This window comes from Oncorhynchus clarkii, chromosome 23 (assembly GCF_045791955.1).
Source record: "Oncorhynchus clarkii lewisi isolate Uvic-CL-2024 chromosome 23, UVic_Ocla_1.0, whole genome shotgun sequence".
NCBI classification, from domain to species: Eukaryota; Metazoa; Chordata; class Actinopteri; order Salmoniformes; family Salmonidae; genus Oncorhynchus; species Oncorhynchus clarkii.
The window spans coordinates 35,285,413-35,307,500 of record NC_092169.1 but is presented as its reverse complement, the minus strand read 5'-3'; the positions used below and the strand labels follow the sequence as shown (position 1 = coordinate 35,307,500).

The following is a 22,088-nucleotide window of genomic DNA, read 5'->3' as shown; positions in this document are numbered from 1 at the left end:
GGGGCATGCTTATTTAAGATGGTGAGGAAAGCACTTTTAAAGAATAACCAGGCATCCTTTACTGGCGAGATGAGGTCAATATCCTTCCAGGATACCCGGGCCGGGTCGATTAGAAAGGCCTGCTTGCTGAAGTGTTTTTGTGAGCGCTTGACAGTGATGAGGGGTGGTCGTTTGACTGCAGACCCATTTCGGACGCAGGCAATGAGGCAGTGATCGCTGAGATCCTGGTTGAAGACAGCAGAGGTGTATTTGGAGGGCAGGTTGGTTAGGATGATATCTATGAGAGTACCCTTGTTTACGGATTTGGGGTTGTACCTGGTAGGTTCATTGATACTTTGTGTGAGATTGAGGGCATCAAGTTTAGATTGTAGGATGGCCAGGGTGTTAAACATGTTCCAGGTTAGGTCATCTAACAGCACGAGCTCTGAAGATAGATGGGGGGCAATCAATTCACATATGGTGTCCAGGGCACAGCTGGTGGCAGATGGTGGTCTATAGCAAGCGGCAACGGTGACAAACTTGTTTCCTGAAGGACTGACTTTTATAAGTAGAAGCTCAAATTGTTTGGACACAGACCTGGATAGTAAGACAGAAGTCTGCAGGCTATCGCTGCAGTAGATTGCAACTCTGTCCCCTTTGGCAGTTCTATCTTGTCGTAAAATTTTGTAGTTAGGGATGGAAATTTCAGGGTTTTTGGTGGTCTTCCTAAGCCAGGATTCAGACACGGCTTTTATGGTTACAGAAGTCAACAAATGAGAGCGCCTGGGAATGGGAGTGGAGCTGGGCACTGCAGGGCCTGGATTAACCTCTACATCATCAGAAGAACAGAGGAAGAGTAGGATAAGGGTACGGCTAAAGGCTATCTTAACTGGTTGTCTAGTACGTTTGGAACAGAGACTAAAAGGAACATGTTTCTGGGCACTTTAGAATAGATTCAAGGCATAATGTACAGACAAAAAGGTATGGTAGAATGTGAATACAGTGGAAGTAAACCTAGGCATTGAGTGATGATGAGAGAGATATTGTCTCTAGAAACATCATTTAAACCAGGTGAGGTCACTGCATGTGTGGGAGGTGGAACTAAAGGGTTAGCTAAGGCATATTGAGCCGGGCTCGAAGCTCTACAGGTTGAGGCATGCGTAGCCGAGTGATCATAGGGGTCCAGTGAGTAGCTAGGCGGTCTGGAGACATGGCGATTCAGACAGCTAGCGGTGCCGGGGCTAGCAAGCTAGCAGAGGCGCCTTAGAGGGACGTTGCGACGGAAGAAGTCTGTTGTAGTAAAAGGGTCCAGGCCAATTGACAAAATAGGTATAATGGCCCAAGAAATTGGCCGATGGGCCTCTTCAGCTAACAGTCCGATAAGCTCTAGATAGCTAGCGGGCCGCGGCTAGCAGGCTAGCATATGGGCATTCAGGGGACGTCACGACGGACGAGCCTGTTGAAAAAAAACCTTCGGCAGATTACATTGGTTGTCCAGTCGTGATGGATCAGCGGGGCTCCGTATCGGCTGTAAAAGGGGTCCAGGCCAATTGGCAAAATAGGTATTGTAGCCCAAGAAGTAGCTGATGGTCCTCTTCAGCTAGCCGGGAGATGGGCCTAGCATAGGCTAGCTCCAGGCTAATTGGTACTTGCTTCGGGACAGTGACATTAGCCAGAAGTGGCCACTCGGATAGCAGCTAGACCACCTGCGATGGTCCATGTGAAAAGGTTGAGAGCTTGCGGTAGGAATCCGGAGATATGGAGAAAAATAAGTCCGATATGCTCTGGTTTGAATCGCACTGTGCAGACTGGCAAGAGTTGTGGTAAAGTGGTAAAGGTTAGCTGATGGCCGCTAGCGGTGGCTAGCTGACTAGTAGCTAGTAGCTAGTTAGCTGGCTGGCTTCTGTTGGGGTTTCCGGTTTACAGGAAGAAAAAAAAAGAAATAGCAGATCCATACCACATTGGGTGAGACGGATTTCAGGAGAGTATGTTGATGTTGAGGTTAAGAAAAATATTTAAAAAATATAAGCGAAGAAAAAATATATAAAAAGATAAGACGAAGACACGTGTGATGACAATACAACAGAACAGATGAACAGGAATGACATTTACTCTTAACTGGTGGCCAAAATAAATATATCTTAAAGCCACACCCCTACTAAGCCATGCCTCCACTTTAGTAATCCTCCAGGAACCCGTCGCTAGATTGAACCATTAAGGGTTCCTCCAAGAACCCCTCAACTAACCGAAGGTGCAAATATGAACCATTGACTGGCAATAATTTCCTTCAGGATCTCCAGGGTTCCTCAAGTCACTACTGATTATAAGAGTCTATAGAACCCATACAAAACCAAATTCCTTAATTGTTATTGTTGTGTAAATTGACACATTGAATCAGGTGTGCTAGTCATGCAACAGCTGGGGCTCCCTGAGGAGAAAATTGAGGAACTACTGATTTAGTCAACTGCTCAAATGATACAAGGCCATACGTGAGTATTTTACAACAGATCACTGTATTTTACGACACCATCACTGGGCATTGTCATATGTAACATGTAATAGCATACCACAACAGATTAGATCAACTGGAATTACACTCACAGGTTTGAATATCGGTGACCGTGGCTGGGGGGAGACAGGGAGGGGAGGGTGATTGGAGGGGAGTCCAGTGGAATGGGATATGGGAAGGGGAGGCGAGGGTGAATGGAGGGGAGTCCAGTGGTATGGGAAGGGGAGGTGAGGGTGAATGGAGGGGAGTCCAGTGGAATGAGGTATGGGAAGGGGAGGTGAGGGTGAATGGAGGGGAGTCCAGTGGTATGGGAAGGGGAGGTGAGGGTGAATGGAGGGGAGTCCAGTGGTATGGGAAGGGGAGGTGAGGGTGAATGGAGGGGAGTCCAGTGGTATGGGATATGGTAAGGGGAGGTGAGGGTGAATGGAGGGGAGTCCAGTGGAATGGGATATGGTAAGGGGAGGTGAGGGTGAATGGAGGGGAGTCCAGTGGTATGGGATATGGTAAGGGGAGGTGAGGGTGAATGGAGGGGAGTCCAGTGGTATGGGATATGGTAAGGGGAGGTGAGGGTGAATGGAGGGGAGTCCAGTGGTATGGGATATGGTAAGGGGAGGTGAGGGTGAATGGAGGTGAGTCCAGTGGTATGGGAAGGGGAGGTGAGGGTGAATGGAGGGGAGTCCAGTGGTATGGGAAGGGGAGGTGAGGGTGAATGGAGGGGAGTCCAGTGGTATGGGATATGGTAAGGGGAGGTGAGGGTGAATGGAGGGGAGTCCAGTGGTATGGGATATGGTAAGGGGAGGTGAGGGTGAATGGAGGGGAGTCCAGTGGTATGGGAAGGGGAGGTGAGGGTGAATGGAGGGGAGTCCAGTGGTATGGGATATGGTAAGGGGAGGTGAGGGTGAATGGAGGGGAGTCCAGTGGTATGGGAAGGGGAGGGGAGTCCAGTGGTATGGGAAGGGGAGGTGAGGGTGAATGGAGGGGAGTCCAGTGGTATGGGAAGGGGGGGTGAGGGTGAATGGAGGGGAGTCCAGTGGAATGGGAAGGGGAGGTGAGGGTGAATGGAGGGGAGTCCAGTGGAATGGGAAGGGGAGGTGAGGGTGAATGGAAGGGAGTCCAGTGGTATGGGATATGGTAAGGGGAGGTGAGGGTGAATGGAGGGGAGTCCAGTGGAATGGGAATGGGAGGTGAGGGTGAATGGAGGGGAGTCCAGTCGAATGGGAAGGGGAGGTGAGGGTAAATGGAGGGGAGTCCAGTGGTATGGGAAGGGGAGGTGAGGGTGAATGGAGGGGAGTCCAGTGGTATGGGAAGGGGAGGTGATGGTGAATGGAGGGGAGTCCAGTGGTATGGGAAGGGGAGGTGAAAGGGAGAAGCCTAGTGGAGCGGTGTCCAGTGGTATGGGAAGGGGAGGTGAAAGGGAGAAGCCTAGTGGAGCGGTGTCCAGTGGTATGGGAAGGGGAGGTGAAAGGGAGAAGCCTAGTGGAGCGGTGTCCAGTGGTATGGGAAGGGGAGGTGAAAGGGAGAAGCCTAGTGGAGCGGTGTAGCCCATGTAAATAGCAGTTGTCAGTAAGCATAGGCTCGAAGCATTCCATTTCATGAGAACAGCATTTATTCTTCAACTGGAAACAATAAGCCCAATCAGGCCTCCATGACAACATAACAAATACCAGAGTAGTCTAATACATTCTTAGTTTTGGGTTAAGCTCAGGTAAATCAATTAGATTAATCTATATTTCCATATTGTTAAGTCCTATTCTTATAGACCAAGGGGTATTACATTAATTGGAATGACTGTTGTTCAATTGGTAATATACATTTTTGTCTTCTTCTAATAGAAAGTAATCCAAACGTTACATTACTGATTACAATTATGGACACTGGTAACCATAACAGATTACATTTAGGAAGTAACCTACCCAACTCTGTTAGTGTGTTTGCAGTGGTTGGATAATGTGAATATGATTGCTGTTGTGGAAGATATAATTTGTAACAGTTTGATGAGTCCTCTCTGCCCGCTGCATGAACCACACATCAAACGCAGCTCTACCTACTTTCCCTTTCAGTAACAGTCAAATGAACCGACATAACTTTAATCCACACTAATCTCTCCCTTCAGTGAAGAGAGAGGATAGGACCCTAACAGTGCACTACACTATATAGGGAATAGGGTTCCATTTTGGATGCACTCATCTCCTATGGGCCCTGGTCAAAAGTAGTGCACTATATAGGAAATATATATAACTGACAACACGTAAAACTAAATGATGTGTTAAGTTTTAAAGATATATTCTCCAATGAGAAGAGGAGGCTGCGTGAGTCACTAATAACACAGGACAGAGTATTTAATGAGTGTTTATGAGCCTAACTGTCACGCTGTTTCAGAATAGAACTACACATGGCTATTTAAACTGGAGGTTTTTAGACCTGTTATCTGTGCTACCGCTCTCTCTCCCTCTCTCTCCCTCTCTCTTTCTCTCTCTCTCTCTCCCTTTCTCTCTCTCTCTTTCTCTCTCCCTTTCTCTCTCTCTCTTTCTCTCTCCCTTTCTCTCTCTTTCTCTTTCTCTCCCTCTCTTTCTCTTTCGCTCTCTTTCTCTTTCGCTCTCTTTCTCTCCCTCTACCGCTCCCTCTCTCTTTCTCTCTCTCTTTCTCTCTCTCCCTCTCTCTTTCTCTCCCTTTCTCTCCCTCTCTCATTCACGTTCTTTCTCTCTCTTTCGCTATCTCTCTCTTTCTCCCTCTCTCCCTCTCTCGCCCCACTCCCTCTCCATTTCTCTTCCTCTCTCTCTCTCTCTGACTTTCTCTCTCCACACCTCTCTCTCTCTCCCTCTCTCTCTCTCTCTCTCAGACATGTAAAGGATACTACCATCAAAGGGTTCCTACTTTCCTCCCCTCTCCTAGCACAGCAACTGGCTGGTCGCTGCTCAAACTCACTGCTGCTCACCACTTATGTCTTACATCTAACACACGCTGTTATCACAGAGCCTTCACAGAGCTGGTGGAGGTGTTTTGTTCAGAACATCAGCAGGCCCTCACACATGACTCTGCTTGTGTGTGTGTGTGTGTGTGTGTGTGTGTGTGTGTGTGTGTGTGTGTGTGTGTGTGTGTGTGTGTGTGTGTGTGTGTGTGTGTGTGTGTGTGTGTGTGTGTGTGTGTGTGTGTGTGTGTGTGTGTGTGTGTGTGTGTGTGTGTGTGTGTAAAGGTCTGTTATATTCACTCAGAAACTCCTCTGTTGTAAAACTGTTGGCTGATTAAAGTGTCCTAACAGTTTGGTGTGATAGCGTTTGTTTGATCTGCATGGATCTGAGTATCGCTGACTTTTGTCATGTTGCCAAAAGAAGAAGTGCTGACTGGGCTGAATCTTAATGATCCACATCTGTTTGAACAATCTTTAAACATGAGAACTTATGTTGTCTTTTTCATCTCTTTCACAGCTAACTCCAGTCTTCTGGGAGGCGGTGGAGGTGAGTGTTTGTCCTCCTTATTTTGGGGGTGAATTTTCATGGCGCTGCCCATGCTGTTCACACTGACGCCCACGCCCACACACACACACTCCTCATCGTAATAAAACAAAGTAATCCTATCATTAGTCCTATACCATAGACATGTCTGTCTAATAGACCTAGATATTTATTTATCCATTAGTATACCGTGGACTGTAGTGTCTGTGTCTCTCTGAGTGCTTCTGTTAAATGGGACTGAATGCATTAGTGCCAACACATCAGAGCGAAGCATTACGCGGGGTGCGGTAACCATGCAGACTGACTGTGCCGTGTCATGGCCAGACGTGATAGTCATTACTTTACTGGCCTGTCCAGGCCTGTTATTATCAAAGAAGCTGAGGAAATCTGAGGCGGCCGACCGTGGCTAGGGGGAGACGGGAAGGGAGGGGAGTCCAGTGGAATGGGGTATGGGGGAGGTGAAAGGGAGGAGCCTAGTGGAGCGGGGTAGCCTAACACAAACCCAGGGGTTCCTCTTCTAGAAATGTGGTACTTACCCTGACATGATTGAAATAATGGTTCCTTGGTATATTGGGCGGGGGGAGTTGGGCTTGAAGTGTCATCCTAATTAGCTGTGGAATTCTGATCTGTGGGTTGAAGGGGGAATCTATGGTATCTAGCAGTCGTACGAAGATGAAAACAAGGTCATTTCTTCAGCTTCATGTCTTATCTGTTATCTGACTGTTTATCCATCTGTGTTTGGGTGTTTGCAGACATCTCTCTCTCTCTCTCTCTCTCTCTCTCTACACTCTTATATGATATATCTGGGTTATTTATTTATTCCATCTCAGGAGACAATTAGTTAGTTAGTTAGACAGACAGTTAGTTAGTTCTTGATATATATAATTGCTGAGCTGAAACCCTACCCACGTCTAATCACGCTCTGTCCCAAGTGGCTCTCATCTTATCTGATACATGGTTAGACCTCGGCTCTCAGCAGCCATATTGCGTCGCTTCAGTGTGCAGTTCTCCAGAACTTTAGCTAGTGACAGAGAGAGACCTTTAGCAACACGTTAATCAAGGTTAATAAGTGTGTGCATGTGTGTGCCTGTGTGCGTTTGCATGCGTGCAAGTGATTGGGATCAGAGGTCAGAAAAATGTATCTCCGTAACCAAAGTGGACTCACTCAAGCACTTCTCAATGATGTCTAATGTAACACTAAACATTGGCTTCTTGATTGCCATCGCTCTGCTCCTCTTCACCTCTCAATTATGTTTTACATAACCAATGTATGTTGCAATCGCTGCTTTGGTTAAGTTTCCCTGGCACTGTTTCCAAATGCATTTGTGGCACAAATCCCATTCAAGTTATGGGACTGATATAAAAAAAATTCACGCATCATGTTCAAATCATCTATAATAAATTGTAGATACTTTTGATGATTTGGAAATGACGCACAAAACAAGCTTATATTGGCTCCATGACTTGAATGAGATTTGTGCCACAAGACATTAAAACGTAATTCAACAATATTCAAAAATGGGTTGAACTGAGAAGGAAATTGCTACATTTATTAGAAAATGCATTAACTTGCCCAAGATTATCATACGACATGAAGAAAATGCAACAGTGATTTGTATTTTCTTTCAACTTTCTGAAGATTGTCACGCCCTGACCATAGAGTGCCTTTGTTTCTCTATGGTGTAGTAGGTCAGGGCGTGACTAGGGGGTATTCTAGTTTATAATTTCTATGTTGTGTTCTAGTTTATATTTTCTATGTTGGTGTTTTGTAAGATTCCCAATTAGAGGCAGCTGGTAATCGTTGTCTCTAATTGAGGATCATATTTAAGTAGCTATTTTTCCCACCTGTGTTTGTGGGATATTGTTTTGTGTTTGTGCACCACATAGTCACCTTTAGTTGTTTGATTGATTGATTGATTGATTGATTGTGTTTTGTTTAAGGTCCTCTTTGAATTAAATATGTGGAACTCAACATCCGCTGCGCCTTGGTGCCGTTCTTACGACAGCCTTGACAAAGGTGCAACAGCACAGGAATGCCCCTGTCTGTGTGTGCGCGTTTCTCTACCACTTTGTCTAGCTGTTAACGTTGATGCTAATGTAATGACAACTGTCTAGCCGTTAGCGATGATGCTAATGTAATGACAACTGTCTAGCCGTTAGCGATGATGCTAATGTAATGACAACTTTCTAGCTGTTAGCAATGATGCTAATGTAATGACAACTCTCTTCTGGTAGATTGAAAGTTCCTCAAAACCTTCTCAATTACATGTTACAGTAATTACAAAGTAGCCTATCCCTCCTACCTGGCAAAATTATTTGATTATTTGAATTAATCCAGTGACAATTTGTTTTGCAAACTCTGCAATCACATGAGCGCTACAGAAACATCGCTAACCAAACAACGGTCTCTGGCTTGTGCTCAGTTGAATTAAAGGGTAACTACACCCACAAAAATCTACATTGGTTAGATCTTTCCAGACCTCAAAAGTGGTCTCCTGATGTTGTTTAAGAATCGTTGTGGACTTAGAACATCCAATTATGTAATTTCTTTATAATAAAGTGTCATTTTTTTGGTGAAAACCTGAAATAAAAATCACATCGAAAACATGGAAAAACTAAACGGAGAAAATGCAATATGGGAAAAACGGAATCAGGCAGAACATTTTATGAATTTTATAGGGCCCTAGTCTTCCCTTATGGAAAAAAACACTTTTTTCATATGTAACATTTTATGAATTTTATAGGGCCCTAGTCTTCCCTTACGGAAAAAAAACACGTTTTCATATGTAACATTTTATGAATTTTATAGGGCCCTAGTCTTCCCTTACGGAAAAAAAACACGTTTTTCATATGTAACATTTTATGAATTTTATAGGGCCCTAGTCTTCCCTTATGGAAAAAAACACATTTTTCATATGTAACATTTTATTTTACATGTGAAATGTTGGTTTTGAAAAAAGTTTCACGTGGCTATTTTTCACATGATATTTCACAGATTGTCACGTTTTGTTTTGTCTTTGTTTTAGTATGGTCAGGGCGTGAGTTGGGTGGGTTGTCTATGTTAGTTTTTCTATGATTTGGTATTTCTGTGTTTGGCCTGGTATGGTTCTCAATTAGAGGCAGCTGTCAATCGTTGTCCCTGATTGAGAACCATATTTAGGTAGCCTGTTTTCTATTGTGTTATCGTGGGTGATTATGTTCTGTGTTTTATGTATGCTCCGTACAGGACTGTTTCGGTTTCATTTCGTTGTCTTTGTTGTTTTATTATTTAGTGTTCTGAGTTATAAATAAATATAATGAACACTTACCACGCTGCGCATTGGTCCTCCGGTCCTTCTTATTACTCCTCCTCAGAAGAGGAGGACGAGAATCGTTACACCTGCAAACAAAATTGAGTTGTTAGGATGTCCCTGGAACTTCACATAGTGTTTTTAACTTTTTGACATACATGACTACATTGTGTATGTTTATTTATACTGTAATTCTAATTCAACATGTCCTCACCTGGGATTTGAACCCACAACTTATTGGTTGAAGGCATTTCAATCTTCCTGATACGCCAGCATGTCTGTGTCAATTTCAGATTTCACAACACTTTGGACTTCAAAGTAAATCTCAGCTTCGTTAAAAATATACTGAAGAAAAACTATTATCTTTATCATAGTGATTCAGGATTATCATTAAAACAGAATAATATATCCTCCCAAAACATTATTTAGACAACTATACAGAAAACCCTCAAACTGCTGATGATGAGAGTTTAGTCAGAATAACTGATACCTAAAATAGCAGTGCAGGTGGTAGGTGTGGAGATATTGTAGGTAATGTGTAGGGGACTTCACCGAATGCCACACACTTTGTGGGGCAGCAGAAAGCTTGGCGTACCCTAAATGTAGAGGTCGTGACTTCAAATCTCAGGTGGCATCATACTGAGAAGTCAGCACTAAGAAATCATGTCAAATGTAATCATATTGATTAAGGATGTGCACCACTTACCTTAAAACCCCATACCATGACAAACTTTCATGTAAAACATCCAGCTCTCATATGTAGAATTGCATTTTCACATGTGAAAAACATTCACATGTTGTCATGTGTAGTGTCATGGTAGCACATGTTGTCATGTGGAGTGTCATGGTATCACATGGTGTCATGTATATTGTCATGGTAGCACATGTTGAAATGTTTCATCCTTATGTTGTCACATGTAGTGTCATGGTATCACATGTTGTCATCTGTAGTGTCATGGTATCACATGTTGTCATGTGTAGTGGCATGATATCACAAGTTGTCATGTGTAGTGTCATGGTAGCACATGTTGAAATGTTGCATCCTCATGTTGTCACATTTATTTCAAAAGATCATGTTTTCACATGTGCTCAAATGTGTAGTTTCATGTCGTCACATGTTACTTTGACATGTTTCACATTAACTTCCTATGAGAACTCATGTGAAATTCATGTGAGATTACTTTAATAGCTTGAGTCAGGAGGCCTAAAGGCTACACACTGTTGTATTCACTAATTGCCTTCCCCTGATGTTACTCCTCATAAATAAACCAATCAACTGACACAATCTAAGCCAATTAACCTTGCTAAAATATGACAATAAGACAGTTGGTTCTGTGCCTAGTGTACAATATGCGTCGGAACACTTTGTTTTTGTCTGACTCCTGACTACTACAGTATGTTAAAGGCTGGAGGAGTCGTGTGGACTAATTCTTCTTCTTCCTACCATCTCTGGTCCAGGATCTATTGTTGAAGGCTGAGGTGGTAGTAGAAACCTGTTTGAGTGGTGAGGAATACAGGTTATCTGACTGGCTCTGCCTCTAGAATAATGTTTTCTTAAAACAAAGCTCTCTATCATCTCTCGTTTATCTGTGTGTGGCCTATACACTGTCTTTATCTGGCACTCTCTTTATCATTCTGAGGTGGTTGCTATGTAAACCTGTTTTCTTTTCTCTCATTCTCTCTCTCTCTCTCTCTCTCTCTCTCTCTCTCTCCTCTCTCTCTCTCTCTCTCTCTCTCTCACCTCTCTCTGCCTCTCTCACCTCTCTCTCTCTCTCTTCCTCTCTCTCTCTCTCTCTCTCTGCCTCTGTCACCTCTCTCTCTCTCTCTCTCTATTCCTCTCTCTTCCTCTCTCTCTCTTGCTTACCCTGTCCTCCTATCATCTAGCATGTGAAGTCGTGAGTTCGACCTCCTGCCATGACTGTGTGTGTGTGTGTGTGTGTGTGTGTGTGTGTGTGTGTGTGTGTGTGTGTGTGTGTGTGTGTGTGTGTGTGTGTGTGTGTGTGTGTGTGTGTGTGTGTGTGTGTGTGTGTGTGTGTGTGTGCGCGCGCGCGCGTGTGTGTGTGCGCGTGTGTGTATGTGTGTGTGTGTGAGAGATGTAAACATGGATCCATGGGTGTGCTCTTGCTCATCTTATAAAAGGATCCTCTTATCTTAGACCTGTCCAGACCAGACTGGGTGCTGTGAGTGGAGGCTCAGGTTCACAGCTGGCAGGATGATCTATCACTATTATACTGGACCTTACCCAGCTCACCAGAGGCTTGGTGTGTGGTCTCAGCTCTATTTAGTGTTGTTGTCTATCAAATTGTATAGACTACTACTTGCTCTCTGTTCTCTCTCCTCTGGCAACGGCCCAACTCACACTGGCACAAGCACATGGCAGGCACACACAGATGAGCAGGTGGTTGGATAGCTCTTTAATGGTTTTGTCAGGATGAGCTACAGCTTTTGTCAAAATTAACTTTTTGTAGAAGGTTAGGATAACTAATGTAGCAGGTTAGGAGAACTAATGTAGCAGGTTAGGATAACTAATGTAGCAGTTTAGGATAATTATGTTAAGGTTAGGACAAGTTTAGGGTTTGCTAAAATGCAAAAAAAAACAACTTTTGATGTCAATTTCACAAAAGCTGTATCCCATCTAAACATGACCCTCTGTAACAATGTGGAAGTGCACCTAGAGTATTATTATCTGTTTGATGTTAAACAAATATATTAAGCAACATCACAATATAACGTTAACACTGTAGTCATCTCCGTCACATTTTGTAAGACCTTTGAAAACTGAATTTAAGACATTTTAAGACTTATTAAGGCCTTTCAATCATAAAAATGTATTTAAAATGACAACTTTTTAAGGATCTGCAGACACCCTGTCATCATGTTTGATGTGAGTCTGGAAGGAGAGTTTACAGTCTAACCAGACACTTAGCTATTTGAAGTTGTCCACATATTCTAAGTCAGAACCGTCCAGAGTAGTGATGTTGGACGGGCGGGCAGGTGCAGGTAGCGATCGGTTGAAGAGCATGCATTTAGTTTTACTTGTATTTAAGAGCAATTGGAGGCCACGGAAGGAGAGTTGTATGGCATTGAAGCTCGCCTGGAGGGTTGTTAACACAGTGTCCAAACAAGGGCCAGAAGTATACAGAAAATGTATTGAACATAAGTGTTTTTGGCAGGGACTTTTCTACCAAAACCAAAGTGTGGATTGCAGGCACTCCTTAGGTCAGTCTAATCTCATTTAACCCAGAATTGAAATCTTTAGTAATTTGGTCAGCTGCGTAATTAAGTTCTGTGTCCATACCAGTTAGAAATGGAGAGTTCCGGTTTGTGAAGTCTCCACCCTTAGCCAAAGCCCCCACCCTTATGCTAATTTCACCACACGCGCAAAGCAGTCAAAGTTTAAGCACCGCCTTCGCCCAATCCTGGTACATCCTAATAATCTGTGTCAAAAACACAAACACTGGTACTTCTGTTGATCTTTATCCTACACATTCCATCCTGTTGTGGCAGATTCTTCAGTTTACGCGCAGACTGTCCAAGAGAGATTAAGAGAGGTCCATAGACTGCTTACGAGTAAAGGAATATCTGAATACAGTATTTTGCTGAAATATCCCATTACGTTTAAATGAAGTTGAAGATAGTCTGCGGTTAAAAGACTGAAGCACTGAAAGCATAAGCATTATACATGTAACATTTCCACCTCAATCACATATCAGTAGTAATGAAGGGATGAAAACCGGTCCGGTGCTACAATACATCTCCCTGATTACTATTAAGTAATATTATAATACTATTAATGATCCTTTATAAATGCTTTATTACGTGGGGTTATTATAAAGTTATACCAGCAATTCTAATATATTAAACTGGGTGTGATTGCCAATTACTAATAATGACATTTTAACATCTTGGCCATTTGAACATCTTGGCCATGTTCTGTTATAATCTCCACCCGGCACAGCCAGAAGAGGACTGGCCACCCCACATAGCCTGGTTCCTCTATAGGTTTCTTCCTAGGTTTTGGCCTTTCTAGGGAGTTTTTCCTAGCCACCGTGCTTCTACACCTGCATTGCTTGCTGTTTGGGGTTTTAGGCTGGGTTTCTGTACAGCACTTTGAGATATCAGCTGATGTACGAAGGGCTTTATAAATGAATTTGATTTTATTTGATTTGATATGTTTCTAAGTGTTTCGGTTTAGGTGTTAATTTGCTGTTATACTCCGTTGGGATACTTGTGTTGTCGTTTGTTGTTGTTGATGTTAGAACAGCGGTTTATTTCAGCAGAGATTGCCCTCTCTCTCATCTTTCTTCTCTCCCTCAATTAAATTCAAGGGATTCATCGGCATGGGAAACATATGTTAACATTGCCAAAGCAAGTGAAAATAGTCTGTGGTTGAAAGATTGAAGCACTGGAAGCAGACTAAATACTCTCTCTCTCTCTCTCTCTCTCTCTAGAAAGCATTTATAAAGGATCATTAATAGTATTATAATATTACTTAATAGTAATCAGGGAGATGTATTGTAGCACCGGACCGGTTTTCATCCCTTCATTACTACTGATATGTGATTGAGGTGGAAATGTTACATGTATAATGCTTATGCTTCCAGTGCTTCAGTCTTTTAACCGCAGACTATCTTCAACTTCATTTAAACGTAATGGGATATTTCAGCAAAATACTGTATTCAGATATTCCTTTACTCGTAAGCAGTCTATATATATATATATTTATATCTCACAGTCTTCAACAAGTTTAGGCTTTTTGTTTTTGACCAAATAACAGTGGTGTTTTGCACGAGTAACAGGTAGTCTCAGCTGAAATCTTACACATACAGTACATGAGATTAACACTAATCCCTGATAGTGAGAAGTTTCACCCCAAATTAACCCCTATTCCCTATATAAGGCCCGCTAGGCTTTGGTCAAAAGCAGTACACTATAAAGGGAATAGGGTGCCATTTGGAATGTAACCATGGTAAATGAAGCAGTTGAGAACAGTGAGTAATTATGAGCACTATGGGGTCTCTGATGTGTCACCACCGCATAGCTGATAGGCTGGATGCATGTTGACACTGTCCCTGAGGACCTCAGTTAGTGTAAGCAATATGCATATCTTTAACTCTCCCTCTCTCTCTGCTTCCCTTTTCTCTTTCCCTCTCTCTCTTTCTCTTTCCCTCTCGCTCTTTCTCTTTCCCTCTCTCTCTTTCTCTTTCCCTCTCTCTCTTTCTCTTTCCCTCTCTCTCTTTCTCTTTCCCTCTCTCTCTTTCTCTTTCCCTCTCTCTCTCTTTCTCTTTCGCTCCATCTTTCTGTCTCTCTCCCTCATCTCTCTCTCTCTTGCTCACACACACACACATACACACACACAGACACACACACACACGCACACGCACGCACACGCACGCACACACACACACACACACACAGAGAGAGCTCTATTTTCGTGACATTTCAGGACTTTTTTGGGAGTCAAAATGTTTGACCATTAAAAATCATATTTTCCCTTACCCTAACCTTAACCCCAAACCCTAAACCTTACTCTTAAACTTAAAATAGTACTTGAAACATTTCAGGACATGAAAAAAGTGCTGACTTTTAAAAAATTGGATTGTTTTCCTACCTTGTCAGGATATTCAGGTGAATTGTTAGGACATTAGGGTCCTGATACGGTAGGAAAACAACTACTCACACACAAACCATCACTCCCTGTCTCCCTTTTCTCTCCCCCTCTATCTCTCTATCCCTCTAACTCTCTCTTCTGCACACACATGCCTGTCTTTCTCTCTGAGTGAACGTGAATCCACAATGTACCCATTTCATTTCTTCATACCACAAACCAAGACGGAAGTGACCATCTAGTTGAATATAATGATACTGGTAAGCTTTACTGGTAAGCTTTCTCCCTATACACAACCTAGTCTCTGCATATAGCAGCACTGTACCACAGACTGGGGGTCTGCCTAACTCTACCCTATTTACATAGGTCCCTGGTCAAAAGTAGTGCACTACATAGGGACTGGGGTGCAATTTGAGACACATCCCCAGAGATCAAGCGATGTCATTGACTAGTTAATGACATGGTTGCCGCAGGCGACATGGTGGCCACCAGCTTGATTTATATGTTGGGACAGGGATGAATGATTCATAGACTGAAACTGAGAGAGAACGATAGAGAGAGAGAGAGAGAGAGAGAACGATAGAGAGAGAGAGAGAGAGAGAGAGAGAGAGAGAGAGAGAGAGAGAGAGAGAGAGAGAGAGAGAGACGTGTTCTGTACCCTACCTTACTCAGAAGCATTACAACTCACATATAGTGAGAAGGGTCCTCTGTAGAGACCTTGGTTGATCATGGTGCTTGTAATGCCTGGATAGTGGGTTCTATTCCCAGGACCAGCAATAATAATACAAAATGTATGCTTGAATATTAGTCACTTTGGATAAAAACTGATGGTAAAATGAGGAGAGAGAGAGACACAGCGACCTTACCTAGGGTGTGAGACACTATCTCTCCTTTCCTCAGGGTTATTCTCTCAACCCTCACTTATTCTGGTGGGTCATGTTCGTGATGTGATTGTACATCATGTGTTTAGCTGGCATCTTGAGTTCAATATTTGCCATGCTCAACAGTGTTACTGTAACTAAAAGTCAACCAACCGGCATTTTTTCAACCTCCCTCCCTCCCTCCCTCCCTCCCTCCCTCCCTCCCTCCCTCCCTCCCTCCCTCCCTCCCTCCCTCCCTCCCTCCCTCCTTGTCATTCTCTCTATCTAGCCCTTTCCCTCTGTCTCCTACTCTCCCCCTCTTCCTCCCTCCCTTCCTCTTCACTATGACACAACACTAACCCTACATAGGGGGCTGAGTGTTGTAGGTTGAAATGAATGGCCTGATCATTCTGCATCAATTAGCTCATCCATCATCACTGATTGGGGGAGGGGGGAGGGGAAGGATGGAGGGGAGAGAGAGGAAGTAGGAGAGAGAGGGAGGAGTAGGAGAGAGAAAGGGGGTAGAGAAAGAGAGTATGAGAGAACACGACAAATGGAATAAAAAGAGAGAGATAGTCCTTCCCAAGGCCTCCCTGCGGTGCCAGTGGCAGCAGAAGACAGAGAAGGTAATAAGGAGAAGCTTTCATGCTGAAATAGTGTTCACCATGATGTGAGACCCCAGCCCTGCTACAACGACCTTGCCTTGCTAATTCCAAGGGAATGTCCTTTAGTTCTAAAACTCTTCATCTACATAATGATTTAGTGGAATGGCTTGAAAGCATAGATTATTATTTCCTAATGGAATGACAGATGGGGATGTTTCTGTACAGGTCGATTAGGTATATAAGTTTACTATACTGAACAAAAATATAAAAGCAACATGTAACAGTTTCAAAGATTTTAATGAGTTACAGTTCATATAAGGAAATCAATCAACTGAAATGAATTAATTAGCCCTAATCTATTGATTTCACATGAGTGGGTAGGGGTGCAGCCCACCCACTTGGGAGCCATGTCCACCCACTGGGGATCCAGGCCAGGCCAAGCCAATCAGAATTATTTTTTCAGACAAAAGGGCTTTATTACAGACATAAATACTCCTCAGTTTGATCAGCTGTCCGGTTGGCTGGTCTCAGACGATCCTGCAGGTGAAGAAGCCGGATGTGGAAGTCCTGGGCTGGTGTGGTTATACGTGGTCTGCCGTTGTGAGACCAGTTGGGTATACTGCCATGTTCTCTAAAACTATGTTGGGGGTGGCTTATGGTAGAGAAATTAACATTCAATTCCCTGGCAATGGTTCTGGTGGACATTACTGCAGTCAATATGCCAATTGCACGCCCCCTAAAAACTTGAGACATTTGTGGCATTGTGTTGTGCGACAAAACTGCATATTTTGAGTGGCATTTTAAAGTCCCTAGCACAAGGTCGAGACAGTGTAATGATCATACTTTTTAATCAGCTTCTTGATATGCCACACCTGTCAGGTGGATGGATGTCTAAAAAGTCAAGGGGTATGAATACTTTTTGAAGGCGCTGTATATAACTGTATTAGGTACCGTCTGTAGTATAGGAGTTAGCAGGTAGGCATCACTACGGTCGACAGCCATTTATGTATGGTTCAGAGCGTGACGTCACTTTGAGATACACAGTATCCCTTCTAGCCATGACCCTCTGCAGCAGGCAATAACTCCAGCCATTGATCAAACAAACAGTGACAACAGTAGGCCTATAGTGTGTCATTGACAGAGATGCCTACTCAAAAAGTAATAGTCATGAGCGTCAACTTAAATAGACTAAATTGGACTTCAAAAACACACAGACATCAAAGGACATGCCAGTATAAACCAGATCAGAGAGTAGAGAGTAGATACATAAACTACAGAGAGGAATTAATTTGTTTATTCAAACATCCTTTTACATTTTCCATGGAGTCTCTGTGAAGTGAAAATATACAGTATGTATCACTGACAGGAGGCCTGGAGAGTGAATGACTTGCCATAGATAGTAATGCTGATTGTTAACCGTTTTATTTGTATCCCATGCCGATGCCAGCACCCCAGTACCCTTCAGGAGAGATACTGTAAACCCTGAGTGATTCATTATATAGAAGAGTGCTGAGGGGGAGACGCGGTGGGGGGACAGGGGGAGACGGGGGGAAACGAGGAGGAGATGGGGAGGCGAGGAGGCTTTCACAGGGGTGATGTGTCTTTGACAGGGAAATAAAAAAATCCACCTCTACCCCTCCACCCCTACCCCTCCAACCTTCCACCCCTACCCCTCCACCCCTCTAAACCTACCCCTCCAAACTTCCACCCCTCTAACCCTACCCCTCCAACCTTCCACCCCTCTAACCCTACCCCTCCAAACTTCCACCCCTCTAACCCTACCCCTCCAACCTTCCACCCCTACCCCTCCACCCCTACCCCTCCACCCCTACCCCTCCATCCCTAACCCTCCACCCCTCCAATCCTAACCCTCCACCCTTCCAACCCTACCCCTAAACCTTCCACCCCTACCCCTCCAACCATACCCCTGAAACCCTTCACGCCTACCCCTCCCACCTCTACCCCACCACCTCTACCCCTCCACCCCTACCCCTCCTACTAGTGATGCACCGATATGACATTTTTGGCCGATACTGATATCCGATATTTAAAATTTTAGCGGCCTTTTAGGCATTCTAGTACAGTTAAATAGTTAACACACACACATGGACGCAGCGGTCTAAGGCATTGCATGCCAGTGTAAGAGGCGTAACAACAGTCCCTGGTTCGAATCCAGGCTGGATCACATCCGGACGTGATTGGGAGTCCCATAGGGCTTATTGTAAATAAGAATTTGTTCTTAACTGACTTGCCTAGTTAAATAAAGGTTACACACACACCACACTGACCAAAACGTTATTTTGTTGGCATTTACGTATGTCCCCATTACCAGTAAAACATAATCAAAACCTATTTCTTTCACTTACTTGCTGTGCTGTTTCGTTGTTCATTTGTTCAGTCGATTCATTCTCAACCAGGATTCCTATGGAACGCCGTTTGGGCCATTGCTTTGGAATGCCGTTTGGGTCTTTGCGTGTCACCAGGCAGGGTAGCCTAGTGGTTAAAGTGTTGGACTAGTAACCGAAAGGTTGCACGTTCAAATCCCCGAGCTGACACGGTACAAATCTGTCGTTCTGCCCCTGAACAGGCAGTTAACCCACTGTTCCTAGGCTGTCATTGAAAAAAGGAATTTGTTCTTAACTGACTTGCCTAGTTAATTAAAGGTAAAAAAAATATATATATATAGTATTTAACATTATTTGATGTGTCAAATAAGCTTGTTGACCAATCAGGACCTGACTACACGTCACATAATAATATTACTGTGAAAAATAGCGCACTTGGTAGTTTGTACCTGTGCTCGACCAGTCGGTGAAAGTCAACATCACCCACGACAGAGAACGGTTGATTGTCAAGGGCAATGAATTCCATTATCTTGTCTTTAATGGATTTCACCTTTGAGTTGTCTCACTGAAATGTTCTTACTCTTTCAAATGACTGCTTGACTTGTTGACTACTCGATCCACATAGCAGACATTGTGGTCTAGTTTTGGAATGTTGTGTAGCGCAACATTTTACTTCATGTACCTACATTACTTCATGTACCTACGTTATATACGTATGCACATCAGCTTTGACATTGGTTTTGCACATCAGCGTTAAACTAGACATCGGCTAATACAGATGTTGGCATTTTCAGCTAATATCAGCCAATTCTGATATGTTCACCGATATATCGTGCATCCCTACCTCCTACCCTAACCTCCACCAACCCTACCCCTCCTACCCTAAACCTTCCCCCACCCTTCCACCCCTACTCCTCCATCCCCAACCCTACCCCTCCACCCCTACCCCTCCAACCCTAACCTTCCACCCTAACCTTCCATCTCTACCCCTCCATATCTACCCCTCCTACTCTACCCTTCCATCCCTACCCCTCTACCCCTAACCTTCCAACACCACCCCATCACAGTCACCTCAAGCAGATACTACCCCCACCCCCTAGTCTCTCCAAATCACGTCTCTAAACAGCTCAAGGCTGTGAGGCAGGAGGGATGTAGACAGCGCGGGGGGATAGTGGTTCACAGAGAGGTGAGAGAGAAAGGACAACAGAGCTCTTTAAAAGACACATTGAGACGGGAGATAAGAAGAGAGATCCACTTAAGGATACTGATAGCACATTATCATAACATTATCATAACATTCCCACACCATTATCCTATCATTCAACCAAAAACATCTGAGCTGGCAAGGGTTGAAGCTCTACTAAAAAGCAATTGTTAGATCAACGAACCATTGCATCTATGATAACAGTGGTAACAGTATGTCTTTGAAGTTTAGATCACATTCAGTTGTAATTGTCTTTCTATATACTGTCTGCAGTGCTGCAGACTATTACTTAAACAATAGCAGTAACTAGCTAATCCAACAACGACAGAGGGGTAGACCCATGCAGTAGCTATAGAATGACTAGAATGGGTGAGGACCTCATATCTTTCTATTCATTCTATTTCGATTGAGAAACCTGCCCCACATGCCAAGGGAATCAAACTAACACACATCCGGGTTGACTTCAGAGAGCCAGGCCAGAGCTGTATGTAAGAGGGGAGTTTTGTTTGGGTGGTCCTGTTAAAGTTGTGTGCTAAAGGGGGGCTGGTCACACTTAGAGTAGTAATGAACCTTTTCCCCTTCAGAATGAGGATATCAAAGAATACTGGAGCTCTCTCTCTCTCTCTCTCTCTCTCTCTCTCTCTCTCTCTCTCTCTCTCTCTCTCTCTCATTACATTTCAGGGGCTTTATTGGCATGGGAAACATATGCTTACATTGCCAAAGCAAGTGAAATAGATAATAAACGAAAGTGAAAATTAACGGTAAACATTACACTCACAAAAGTTTCAAAATAATTAAGACAGTCCAAATGTCATATTATGTATATACAGTGCCTTGCGAAAGTATTCGGCCCCCTTGAACTTTGCAACCTTTTGCCACATTTCAGGCTTCAAACATAAAGATACAAAACTGTATTTTTTTGTGAAGAATCAACAACAAGTGGGACACAATCATGAAGTGGAACAACATTTATTGGATATTTCAAACTTTTTTAACAAATCAAAAACTGAAAAATTGGGCGTGCAAAATATTTCAGCCCCTTTACTTTCAGTGCAGCAAACTCTCTCCAGAAGTTCAGTGAGGATCTCTGAATGATCCAATGTTGACCTAAATGACTAATGATGATAAATACAATCCACCTGTGTGTAATCAAGTCTCCGTATAAATGCACCTGCACTGTGATAGTCTCAGAGGTCCGTCAAAAGCGCAGAGAGCATCATGAAGAACAAGGAACACACCAGTCAGGTCCGAGATACTGTTGTGAAGAAGTTTAAAGCCGGATTTGGATACAAAATATTTCCCAAGCTTTAAACATCCCAAGGAGCACTGTGCAAGTGATAATATTGAAATGGAAGGAGTATCAGACCACTGCAAATCTACCAAGACCTGGCCGTCCCTCTAAACTTTCAGCTCATACAAGGAGAAGACTGATCAGAGATGCAGCCAAGAGGCCCATGATCACTCTGGATGAACTGCAGAGATCTACAGCTCAGGTGGGAGACTCTGTCCATAGGACAACAATCAGTCGTATATTGCACAAATCTGGCCTTTATGGAAGAGTGGCAAGAAGAAAGCCATTTCTTAAAGATATCCATAAAAAGTGTTGTTTAAAGTTTGCCACAAGCCACCTGGGAGACACACCAAACATGTGGAAGAAGGTGCTCTGGTCAGATGAAACCAAAATTGAACTTTTTGGCAACAATGCAAAATGTTATGTTTGGCGTAAAAGCAACACAGCTGAGCACACCATCCCCACTGTCAAACATGGTGGTGGCAGCATCATGGTTTGGGCCTGCTTTTCTTCAGCAGGGACAGGGAAGATGGTTAAAATTGATGGGAAGATGGATGGAGCCAAATACAGGACCATTCTGGAAGAAAACCTGATGGAGTCTGCAAAAGACCTGAGACTGGGACGGAGATTTGTCTTCCAACAAGACAATGATCTAAAACATAAAGCAAAATCTACAATGGAATGGTTCAAAAGTTTGAAATATCCAATAAATGTCGTTCCACTTCATGATTGTGTCCCACTTGTTTTTGATTCTTCACAAAAAAATACAGTTTTATATCTTTATGTTTGAAGCCTGAAATGTGGCAAAAGGTCGCAAAGTTCAAGGGGGCCGAATACTTTCGCAAGGCACTGTATATACCCAGTGTCCGACAGAGCTGCAGGAGTTGTGACCCGTTTTTGTTGGTTATGTTGTCGTAGTTGTGTCTTGGCGGGCATATAGGGGAG

General features: G+C 43.6%; 1 protein-coding gene across 2 annotated transcripts in view; it reads left to right on the top strand.

The window, feature by feature from the left end:
* LOC139381901 (mono-ADP ribosylhydrolase 2) overlaps positions 1 to 22,088 on the top strand; it is a 1,192,255-nt gene that overhangs the window by 327,514 nt on the left and 842,653 nt on the right. For both annotated transcript variants that reach the window (XM_071125757.1, XM_071125758.1), the window contains exon 4: positions 5,914 to 5,943. In XM_071125757.1, the coding sequence (XP_070981858.1) occupies positions 5,914 to 5,943 (30 nt within the window). The remainder of the gene's footprint in view (positions 1 to 5,913; positions 5,944 to 22,088) is intronic.